At 37.3% G+C, this 12,428-nt stretch overlaps 1 protein-coding gene across 5 annotated transcripts in view; it reads left to right on the forward strand.

Moving 5' to 3' along the window:
- MYO16 (myosin XVI) overlaps positions 1-12,428 on the forward strand; it is a 359,417-nt gene that overhangs the window by 148,643 nt on the left and 198,346 nt on the right. For all 5 annotated transcript variants that reach the window (XM_064708929.1, XM_064708944.1, XM_064708935.1 and 2 more), the window contains exon 6: positions 10,492-10,616. In XM_064708929.1, the coding sequence (XP_064564999.1) occupies positions 10,492-10,616 (125 nt within the window). The remainder of the gene's footprint in view (positions 1-10,491; positions 10,617-12,428) is intronic.

Here is a 12,428-nt window from a genome sequence, read left to right on the forward strand (position 1 = left end):
TCCCTCCGTAGTCAAAAGTCATCCCACAGCAGTCTGCTGCGTGGGATGACTTTTAGGATATTTAAATTTACAGGTCTGTGTGTAGGCCCCTATTCAGCAGTCTATACTCCTATCAACAACAGTGCAGTCCTAGGAAATGCTGACTGTAGAGAAGGGAAGAGTTATTAACTTGGCCAGCTACAAGGAGAACACCAGTAAAAGCTGTTATATTTGTTCTGTGCCAAGATGTCATTGGTTTTCCATGTTACTGGTGTTCCTGTTTTGCTATCAAAATAAAGTCCTGACTTATTTAAGGATTTCAACATCTGCTGAGGCAAGGCCAACTGAGAGTAGGCCAGGTGGGACTGGAGATTCTACTTCTCTCTGGGCACCCATTCCAGTGCTAACCCATCTTTATGTAATTTCTTTTCATTTTGTTTTCATTTGAAGTTTTCTTTGTTGCCTCTTGCACCTTCAGCTTCAAATCCATTCACTGTTTACTTTCAGGAAGTGTCTCCCTTCAGAGGTGAAATGGAAATATGTCCTGGTTTAGGGCAAATTTGGGAGGAAACTTCTAAAGGGGTCCCTCCAGAAAGCAGATTCAAGCAGCCCCCCTCCCCCAACTCATTCAGGAGAAGATTCCTTGGAGAAGAGTGAAAAAAAAACCTCTTTATTTAACAAGCAAAGTATTCAGAGACATATGAAATGAGTGACATTAAACAATGAAACCTCTCGCTGTTCTGAAGAGATGGCAAATTCAGCAAGTCCTTGTCATGGGATGTAGCTTGACTCACTCAGTCTCTTATCCCTCCAGCACTGGAAAGTTCCTTGTCCCAGGCCCTGATGGGCCACAGGTGCGAGCTCCTGGTGTTCTTCTGGGTTTTCTGTCCAGAGCAGGGCTCATCAGTTCTAAGAAAAAAATAAAAAACAGTCCAGGAAACTTCTCTGCCTCAGCTAGCTAAAAAAACTTACAAAAAAACCACAAGAGCTCCCTCCCACTGCCCACTGCGGACAACACAGTCCAGGAGTAGGATGTGGGGGCACAAGTGCATTTCCTGATAACAAACTCCGTGCTTCTTCTCCTCCTCTTGTCTCTTGGAACCAATCTTAAGGTGCAGAACTTAATATCCAGCATAAACAGAGCAGACAACTGGGGATACCCATCACAAAGTCACCCAGCGCATAATGTAAAAAGGTGATAGTTTTTTCACTATTTGTCCTGCTTTATTCTAAACCTACCTGATTGGTTATTGAAATCATCAAGAAAGTCCACACAGCACCTTCCATAACTTTTGTTTTGATTAATTACAGCTTTAATTTTAAGGCAAACCTTTTGAGTAATTTATGGCATTTTAAAACAATCAAACTTTGAATGACTGCTAGTGTTTCTGGAGGCAGAATGTTCTATTGTAGAAGTGTGTCGGTGAAACTCTGATCCTTGTTTCTTCCTTTTCCACTAGGCTGTTTAAAATATTTAATACTTTGAGGAATGCAGCATTTTTGTTTAATTTATTACTTGATATTTAGTTGTAGTGGATTGCATGACTCAGCTATAAACTAAAACTGACTGGCAGATAGTTCTTGATTCTGTATTTGCCAAGTCATAGGAGGTGACACATTCACTGTAATTCATTTCCAAAGAAAATGTTCTCTTTTGTCCTCCAGGATCTCAGGCTTCAGTTTTCACTAAGATAACTCTACACTCCAAGAGCCTCAGCCTTATTGTTGAATCTGAGAAAAGAATGTTTGGACATTTACATTTTTTAAGAACTGTCTACATATCCCAGGGATCTCAAAGCAAATTTAATGGCTTTCTTGTCTGTTGTGTAGTGAGAGTTTCATGCAGTAGCCAATAATTAAGCAATAGAAAACAGTCTGTCTTGATTTTATTTTTTGAAGATTGACTATATTCTATATTTAAATAACATATCTACCCAAATGTAGGGATGGTGCTCCTTTTTTTCTACTGTGACACAGGTACAGGAGAAAAAATGGGTATTGCTTTTCTGTCAAGTATTTTACATCATATTATTCACTTTCTGTGGGGGCAAATGAATTTAAAATAGCTGGTTAAAGGTTATTGACCTTTGATGGTAACAGTGATTTCATGCAGTTAAGCAAAATCTATTATGCTATACCTAGCTGGGGGAATAATAGGTCTGGTTTGTTCCCTGAATATTAAAAGGATCATATTCAGGTGTCTCAGAAAACTGCATATAGAGCAAAAATCATGTGCAAGCCCCATCCATTTAAGTGGCTTTGTATTGTTTAAATAAGTTAAAATATTGTGCAGATTTTGCAGATGTAGACCATTGTTTGTTAAATTTTTGCTAGCAAAGGAATTAAGCCTTACTATTCAGCTGCAAAATAGAAGAAATAAATTTGTTTTACTGCCTTGCAGCAGTAGGTAGAAAATAAAAAAAAGAAGCTTAATGTTAGTACAGATTCCTTCACAGAAGACAGCTTTTAACCTTAGCCAGAAATAGCCAACTTGTCAATTACTACAATAAGGAGAATTTCCCTGAAGCTAACAGCTAACAACATATGGGACATATGACATGTGCAGAAAAACCTAAATTAGAAAAGTAGTGGGCAAGGATTAAAGAAAAAATTACTGCCAACCTGACACTTTACTGTAACCTAGAATGTGATAGGAAGATATGCCAAAATTAAACTGTAAGTTAGTTTGAAGTTATCCATAAAATCTGGGGTGATTGCAGTAAAAGCTCCCACAAAGCTGCTCACCCATTCCCTCCCTGACAAGGACAGCAAGATTGCTTACCAGTTACTGTCACAGGCTAAACAGATTCAACTTGGTGGAATTTGTCAACTGGAATAGACTCAGGTAGAGGAAAATAGAAAGACAAACATTAGAACAACACTTTTCCTCTCCTCTTTTCAGGCTTCACTTCTTCACTCCAAACTCTTCTACCATCACAAGCAGCACGTGGAGGTGGGGAGTTGGTACCTGGCAGTCTCCCTATCTGCCCTTTTTCTTCTTCACACTTCCCTCTGCTCCATTCTGGGTTTTCCTTTCAGGTGTGGAGCTCCTTTAGGAGTGTTAGTTTGCTTTGCCACACTTGGCTGCAGGCTCAGCTGTGTGCTGCTGCTGATGGGACAGCCCCTGCCTCTCCCCACACACCCCATCCCTGCAGCCCCACAACTGCCAACACCTGCACTGTACATCTCCTTGTGTGTTTCTCAATACTCTGGCACTTTTTGTGAGAATTACATCAAAATGAAGATCCTAGTTTTGTGTATTTTTCATTTGGATTATTTGTTGTTAGTTAAAAATAATGAATGTGTACACCAAAATGTTGTAGTGTTGAGGGTGTGGTGCAGAAATCCTTGAACAGACCTAGTAATCCAATGAGGGAAGAAAACCTCTTAGATTTTATTCAATGCAGTCAAGAAAATAAAGGGATATAAATCAATATTATTTCAGAAAAATACTGGTCTAGACTTTAATATTCCAAACTATTTCACAGATATTAAGGAGTTCTTGCTAATGTACTCCAGTAAGAACTCACTAAAATGCCAACATATACAGATTGTTAGCACTAAAGATCAGCAAGCTTCGACTAAAACTAAATTCCCTGATATATTCTCTGTTTCAGAACCATATGCACCATGATCTTGATTTATGCTCACAAATTTTCTTTCAACAATATTGATGCAGTAAATTGACAGAAAAATAGGCAATCAAAACAAAAAAAGCCTCAGTTTTTTTCCTTTTGATTCTTGTTGATTTGGAACCACCTACCCATAAGATTATCACACACAAAAAAACCCTATTTTTTGACAACCTGATTAATTAATGGTAGGGGTTAGGTATTGGTGTTGCCGACAAGAACAGAGGAATAAATGAAATGTTTCAGTAGGTCCTTTCAAAAAATGAAGCACATGGAAAATGTGGCACATTGGAAAAAATAGTTGACAATATTTATTTTCCTTTGGCCCTTATGTTTTCTAATATAAGTGTGAATGAGCTAATTTTTAATTTTTTATAGTTCTTGGGGGGGCTTTGAAGTTTTAGATTCTTCTTAATATTTTTGTGTTTCCAGCATGTCACCCATATGTTTTTATCAAAGGGAAAACCTTTAAATTCACTTTGCAGTCAATTTTTGACACTGAAATTAACATTTAAAATTATAGCCAGTAGTTTATGATCTAGTTTTCTAACAGATGCTAGAAGGAAGACAGGCATCTCTATTGACCAATAGACTATTGGTCTATTGACCAATAGACTTTGCTAAGATTTGAAAAAAGATTGTGAAGAAATCAGGAAACAGGGATGCGCTTTCAGTGTCCTTTTAAACAACTTATCAATAAATAATCTATTTCATTACCATCAGAACCATATTTTCACTTTTTTTATAGAATTCCTAAAGCTATAACCTTAATCAAGATGGAAAAAATGTCAGTGCCCACAGTGCATCCACAGGCACTGTGACCTCCATCCCTGCCCCCAGGGCCTTGGCTGCCGGAGCGCAAGGCTGGCTGTGGCGGCCTTGTGACCTGGGAGCTGTTGGATGGGAAGGAGCTGAGCTGGGAGGCAAAGCTGGGAGCAGCACTGTCATAATCTTTCACCCACCCTTTGTCTCTGGAGCCACATTTAGTCTCAGGTCCTTGCTTGAGGCAGTCCTGTGCCCAGCCGTGATCCTTGCTGACCCCAAACCTGGACCACTGACTTGACTCCTTGCTTCATCTTGCTTCAAATGCAGCTCCCTGCATTTGTCACTGGAGGCTTTTCTGGCAGCCACAGAACTTCTGTTAGCCCTGATTCCCATCACCAGACCTGCTCAAATTTCGTTTTCGGGTATTGTGGTGCTGTGCCCTGCAAGGATGGTGACCTGCCTGGCCTGTGTTCACCCTCAACTCCTGCCTGCCTTGCATTTGTTGAGTAGCCTGCTATTACTGCTCTCTAACAAAAAATTAACTATAGCACATTAAAACCTTACAGTAAAATCTGTAGTGTAGAAATACCATCTGTGATGATCTCATTTCAGACATATTTACCAGAAGTAGCCAGAGACAGTGATATACTTATTTTGCTTCTGTGTTCTAGTATCAATATAACAAAAAATAATAATAAACATGCATTACATATCCACAAATGAATGCATTAATATTAAGCCTTGAAATTGTCAGCCGTTGAAAATAAATTACAAAAAATATTTTTGTTTCCATGAAAGTTAAGAGACAGTTCACTTAACTAATTTTAGCTGAAAGGATCATCAATGTCCTTATTGTAGAAGAGAGAGGAATAAAAGCATGTTCACTAGAGTGGGAGAATTGTCACTCTGATATCTACATGAGGAGGAGGTGGGAACTTCACTTCTGATAGCATATTCAGACTGGAAGGAGATAAACCTAATCAGCCTGGAAAGACAACTGTGCCTTGGACAGCATCCAGAGCAGTGTGGGCAGCAGGTCAAGGGAGGTGGTTCTGCCCCTCTGCTCCACTCTGTGATGCCCCACCTGCAGTGCTGCACCAGCTCCTGCCTCCCCAGCACAGGAAGGACACAGAGCTGTTGCAATGAGTACAGAGGAGGCCAACAAGATAACTGGAGGGATGGAGAATCTCTCCTGTGAGGAAAGGCTGAGAGAATTGTGCTTGTTCAGCCTGGAAAAGAGGGTTTGCCATGACCTAGTTGTAGCCTTCCAGTACGTGAGGGGAGCCTATAGGAAAGATGGACAGAGGCTGTTTAGATGGACGTGTAGTGACAGCACAGGGACAGTAGTTTTAAACTGAAAGAGAGTAAGTTTAGTTTAGATATTAGGAAGAAATTCCTTACTATGAGGATGGTGAGGTGCGGGAACAGGTTGCCCAAAGAAGCTATGGATGCCTTATCCATGGGAGTGCTCAAGGCCAGGTTGGATGGGACTCTGAGCAACGTGGTCTAGTGAAAGGTTTTTTCTAGTTCAGTCACCCTGCCCGTAGCAGGATGATTGAACTAGATGATTTTTAAGGCTCATTCCAACCCAAGTCAGTCTATGGAACTAAAGATGCTTTGCTAAACATATGTAATGATATCTTTAAAGGCAGGCAGACAAAACCCTCCAGCAACAATCAGTCAGTACTGCTGCAGTGAGTTAGAGCTATGGGCTTCAGTAGTTTTACAAGTATGTGTTCTTTTGCAGAATCTGAAAATTTTGGCTTCCCTTCTTGCATAGTAAATGTTGCTGGCATGTATTTGTTTATACGCTGACCTTTGAAAATCAGACTCACATAATGCCAAGTGATATGCATGAGGGCTATTGAACAATGTCATCTCACAAAATAATGTTTTTTACCAAGATATCTAGTAAGCAGACAGAAAAGTCTTTCTAAAACTTTAGGCAAATGAAGTAATAGATAGATCCAGATATTTCAGTGAATTAAAATTAGTATTTAAAGAATTGTACCATGGTTTGTTTTGGTTTTTTTTATTTTCAACATCCTATTCTACACTGCACAGAAGAAAAATACAAATTCTAAACTGTGGTATCCCCTGAATTATAGAAGAGTAAGAGAGATTTATCATATAAGGGGTGAAGAGCCTTGATTTATCTACAGCTCTGTGCAGGAAGGGCAGATATATAGATAAGAGTGAGAGAAAACTCAAGTATGAGGAGAGAGATTGGTTTGTCAAAGCCATTGCAAGTTTTTAATGTACATTTGTGTTTGAAAGACAAAATGCTGATCTCTCCTTGAGAATATAAAGCCCATTGGAGAATGAGACCTGCATGCTACAGCAAGAGTGGCTGCTGGGAGTGTGTGCAATTGGTGTTTGCCAGAATGATTCAGTGATTTTCTTTGTACTGATCTCAGGAATGGGTCTTCTCCTTGCACACTTCTTTGCACTGGACATTTGTGAGAGAAAGGTGTTTAACAGCAACCCTCAGTTCTGTTTGCCTTGTATTTCTTTATCACTGACATTTTTGGAAAGTTACTAATGCATTATTTATCTAAGGTTTTTCTATTCCTTTTGGTTGTCACTTGTATAACCATGTGCCAGAGAAGGTGAGAGAGCCAAAGTACATGAAGCAGCCTTGTCAGTGATTTTCTTAAACAGTGAGAGGTAATTTATTTTGTAGCTTTTAGGTTATGTTCCTGCCTGACACCACTGCTGGTAGTCATCACCAAATGTGTGCCCTGCAGGGTCACTGATGTTTTAACTGTTCCTTCTCCATCTTATCTCCTGCAGAATTCTTGACTGTGTTCTGCTCTTGTGATTTTACAGGATATTTTGAGTGTTTTTTCCATTATATGCCTTTTTTATTTTTTTGACTTTCCACTTTTTGAAATGTGAATCCATTCCCATAGTAGATGCCAATGTGTTTTTCTTCCTCTTTTTATTCATGTTGGCTGTCGTCCCATTTCAGCTGAATATCTAAAGCACATTTCCCCTTTGAAAAGCAACGTGAAGGTCATTCTTTAATTCAGGCAGTGAGAGTTAGTTACTGTATGAGTAGCATTTTTTGTTCCATCTAAATTCCTGGAAAGTATCACACCCTGGGGAGGGAGAGCAAACTCCCCAGAATTATGAACTTGATTAAGGGAAAGCACTTATTGACAAGGTCTCCTTGTTTGAGCCTCACAGAATGGTACATGTGCATGCTTGATAAATCTGCTTCTCAGCTCCCCAGCAGAGAAATCTTTGCTTGAAGCTAACTAGCTCCTGAGTTCTTGGAATTCAAAACTATGTTTCTAAAACTGAAACAGATTGTTTTTGCATGTATTCGTTATATTTTTTTGTAAAGGTAGAGAAAGGGAACCTATTGTTTCTCTAGCATTTTCAAACCTACTCTGAATATTTAAAAAGTGAAGTCTGTGGAAGCATGTCTCTTTGTTACCTCTCTTGTTGGGCTGATTTACTTCCATTTGTTTATTGAAATATGTATCATTCATTTATAAAACTATTAGTTTGAAGCTAGTAAAGCTGTCTTGAATAGGTTTTATATTTATACAGACTGTGACTTTTATTGCTCTGTGGTTTATGTGTTTTCTCTGAGCTCATGGCTGTGTTACATTTATGAGAGAAAATAATTATTAAGCAGCAATTAATACAACTGAATGCCTTTCTTGATTTTCCCTTAAATATGAGCAGAGTTACTCTTTCAATGGCTAGGGTTTTTTGTAGCCCCAGCTAAGTCATACCAAGTTTCTGTAAAAGGCAATTTACAGGGAGTAATGATCAATATTTCCCTGTTAATATAACTGTGTACTGATATGTTAATTCTCTGACTGTGTTGGGTGTAAGTCAGTAGTAACTTGCTAGAAAAGACTGAGTAGACTCAGTTGGCCTCTGCCCTCAACTTGTAGGCATTACTGCAATTTATGTTAAACATGAGGAAGGAAACAAACTCATAATAGTTGTCCTTCACTCTCAGTGGATTTTTTTTGTTTTTTTAAATTTTTTCTTCCTGGGAAAATCGGAAAATGTATTTCTAATTTCTGGATTGTGAACTTAGTTTTCATTTTTTATTCTCAGAGAAAGAGGTAGTAAATTAATTTCCACCCATTTTCTCTCTACTTGAAACCCAAAACCTTTTCTTATTGTTTACCGGATATATCAAGAGAAAGAAAAAATTGACATGAGTTCTGTCAGCAGTACTTAAGCATGCCTGTCTTCATCAGGCAAATGCTTCATCTATTTTTAAACTTTAAACTTCCTTACCTGAGAACATTAGAAAAAACTTCATCTGAACCAGTGAAGTTTAATTTTGTCTGCTCAGTCTTCAATGTTGAGTGTTTAAAATGTCAAGTCAACACTGCAAATGATAATTAATTTTGGGTGTCTATTGCCCTTAGGTATTTGGGAGAGTTCTGTCACTGGGACAAAAGTGTTAAACCATTAATTTACTGTTGCAAAAAGCAGGAAACAGGTAGAACAGAAAGTAAAAAAAAAATCATTGACATTATGAGGCATTGGCAGTCTGTAAATGTCATCAGGTATTTTCAAATTATTAATCTGAAATGTGATGAAGGCATAAAAGCCTTAGTTCTGACCAAAAAAAATGGATTGTTAGGAGACACTGAGGACATCCTGTCAAATTGGCATTGTGTTCTGGTCTAGCAACTTTCAGGCAGTAGGATGCTGGACACATTGTCCTTTGGGGACATTGTCTAATTTAATCTATCAGTATCATATACATACATACATACATATATATATATATGTGTTTGTCTAAATTACATTCACATGCAAAATTACAGGGTTGATCCAGATAAAAAATCATTTAGGTGACAGGTCTAAAAATAAGAGAATAGGAAGACAGTGCTCACACTGAACATTTCACTTCAGAGCTGAAACTCTTACAAGTGTTGCAGGCAACAGAACATAAAGCTGTACATACAGTGGCATGTCGGAAAAAACTAGAATTCTTTGGTGAACTACGTATTTGCACCCATTTCTACTGGGCAGATTAAAACAAAGAAACTCAAAATATTATTTTATCCTGAAACATGCTTCAGTTTTTTAGTAATGTAAAGAACTTTAAGAACTGTTGAAGGTAAAACATTATTAAATACATATTCATTAAATTTATTTATAGTTTGTCATTTTTAAACTTAGTGACAAATATGGAAGAGAAATAAAAAATCGTTTCTTCCAGAATAGAAATTTTTTACTCAAATTTCATTTTCTATATATTTATTTAAATAATCACATGAACTACAAGCAGAAGAATGAAGTCCCAAATTAAGGTTATTTGTTCCAATCAAACCACAGCCAGTTGCTAATTTAATCACTTCACCCACTTGTATCCTGGTTCTTATTTAAACCTCTTTGGACTGGAGACCGTGCTTTCTTTTGGTTATAGACTGCCTTGCTTATCTTCTTTCTGATACTGTTCTTTGACAATTATTCTTTCAGGAGCAATGCTGACACAAGCAATCCCATACTTTCATTCCTTTTATCCCCTCCTATTTGTTCCTACTGCCACACCACATTTCCTCTTGGTTTATGGGGCCTTGAAATCGTCTAGGCTCAACTGGAGAGCTACTCTCAGTTAAAAGTAACCCAGGCACATAAAGAAGTGTTGAGTTTTAATGTCATTGTCTTGACTCACAACCTCTCAAGCAGTTCAGCCACCAAATTTGGGGGACTGGTCTGGATACTATGATGTATTTGCAGGCCTGAAAGAATGCAACAACAACGACAAAAAATTAAATAAGTCCCAAATACTTGAGTGTCTTCCTTAGATTTTTAAATTCTGTTCCCAATCACAGCTATTTCACATTTCCAGTGGGTTTCATGATATTGCAGCTCCTTTACCTGCAACTGCTCTTGCAGTCAGTAGGAGATCGGGGTGGTTTATTGGATAGTGCTCACTGACTTAAATCATCCATGTATCGACTGATAAATATAGGAGCAGACTTTCTGGTAATGGTAGGTAAGTAAACACTCAAAAATACATACTAAAGTCTATTTAAACGTTGGTTAAGCTTTTAAAAACCCAGACCACAAAATCATATATCTGCTCTTTATTGATAAATAAAACAGCAGAATTTTATCCTTTTTCCAGGTGTAGAGCTGAATTCTTTACGCCAAATGAAGATTCAGAGAGCTATGACAATGCTTACAGATGTCCGACAGCTCATCTCGAGTGGAGGGAGTGTGAACCAGAAGAATGATGAAGGAGTTACCCTGGTGAGTGGCAGCATGGAATCATCACCCTGGGAATACGCATGTGTTGCAACAAGTTCAGCACGTTTGCAAGGCAGTTCTCTTAGAAGGGTTTTGGTTCTACCTGGTGTTTTGAAAATAGGTGTGTGTTAATTCCATGCATAATATGAATTTTAAAATAAGGTAGTGCAACATCTCAATGACAACTTTTTTTTCTCTCAGCCAACAAATATGCAACATTAAATTTAATAGCTAAACTGTGAGTGCCTTAGTTTAAAGCTGCAGGAGATAGATGTGGCGTCTGACATTCTGGGTGAGACAGGGGCTGAAACTTCACTCAGTGATCCCTGATTTTGATTGTATCTTCTGGCTGAGCCCTACTAAAACACTGTTTCCTGTAGCAATCCAATCTTGATTCAGTGTACTGAAGCATTCACTATATACATGGAAAAGTACTCCTACTCACAAATTTGCATGTTATTTATGGTCACTGGATTTTACTATACTTTCTTCTTCAAATAGATCTCTTTTTTGTCAGTATTTCAATTTCTTCAGCTGTCAAATAATTCTAATTTCATTTGTAGTTCCATAGCATGTATGTGGAATGTTCCCTTTGCATATGAAATCTTCAACACCATAATCAATCAATAAATGGTAAATCAGCAGCATTAATATATTGAATACATTTTTAAAAGTTCCTTGTTTTTTTTCTACAAATAGTGTACAAATATAATTAGAGCACTAATAATTATTACTATCATTTATGCTTTTGCATTGAATTACATTGTCTGATACTGAATTGATATACTAAATCATTCTATATTTTAAATCATGTGGAGTGTTTGAGCTAAAATTGAAAAAGTGATCAGCCTCATCCCTGGATTGAATCCAGCCACAGGCTCTCTATAGAAACAGAGCACTGTGACTTCTGAGGTGACAACTCCTAGGCAGTTAATTTAAAAACAGGACAGCAGGGAAGGGGTGGGAAGAAACAGCACAAGTTTTAGTTTATTTCATAAAAGCATTAATTTAACTTTCAGTTTCCTGATATTTTTATCTAAGCTGCTGAATCACATAGCTATTGTACTTAATTTCTATTGCTTTTTTGTCAGAATTGTTGAGTTAAACTGAGTTATGAACTTAAATAAATCCAACTGTTTAAAAACTTTCCTGTAGTTAGCTGGAATATTTGAAATACATTTCTGAAAGATGTTTAACAGAACTGCAAATACTAGGAGAAGAACATTTTGGGTACTTAGGGATTTTTGCTGTTTGCTTAGCAGAATGTTGACAAAAGGGATACTTTATCCATAAGAGTTTTTATGCTGAAATCTGATTTTTTCAGGAAATAGACACAAAGTAGGTAACTTTACTTTTCTTTGAGATTTCTATTATGTGAAACTATTGTTTGACAAATTGGTGGATAATCCAGATTTTTTTAAACTATTATCTCTTTATTCATGAGTGATGAGTCAGCCAGTCTGTGATATGGATATCAGAGGGTTCTGGAAATAAGGTTTTGTTCCTCTACGTTTATCTGTACAAAAAAGACAAATCTATTTGGTTTAAGTCTCAAATCAAATTTTTTAAGTCCTTAAATCTCAAATTTCTCTTGACAGAATACATATATATATTGTATATATACATCATACACATCCATATGTATGATGAATCAAGCAAGAAGTTGTTTTAAATATATAAATATGCACATTCTCCTTGACTCATAACAACTACATTTGTGCACATGCACTACCAACACACACAGAATTTTTTTCTGCTGTATTCTCTTCTAATTATTTTTCTTTGAAAGATTTCAGCCATAAAATATTTCCTAGG

Source organism: Zonotrichia leucophrys, chromosome 1, assembly GCF_028769735.1.
Source record: "Zonotrichia leucophrys gambelii isolate GWCS_2022_RI chromosome 1, RI_Zleu_2.0, whole genome shotgun sequence".
NCBI classification, from domain to species: domain Eukaryota; kingdom Metazoa; phylum Chordata; class Aves; order Passeriformes; family Passerellidae; genus Zonotrichia; species Zonotrichia leucophrys.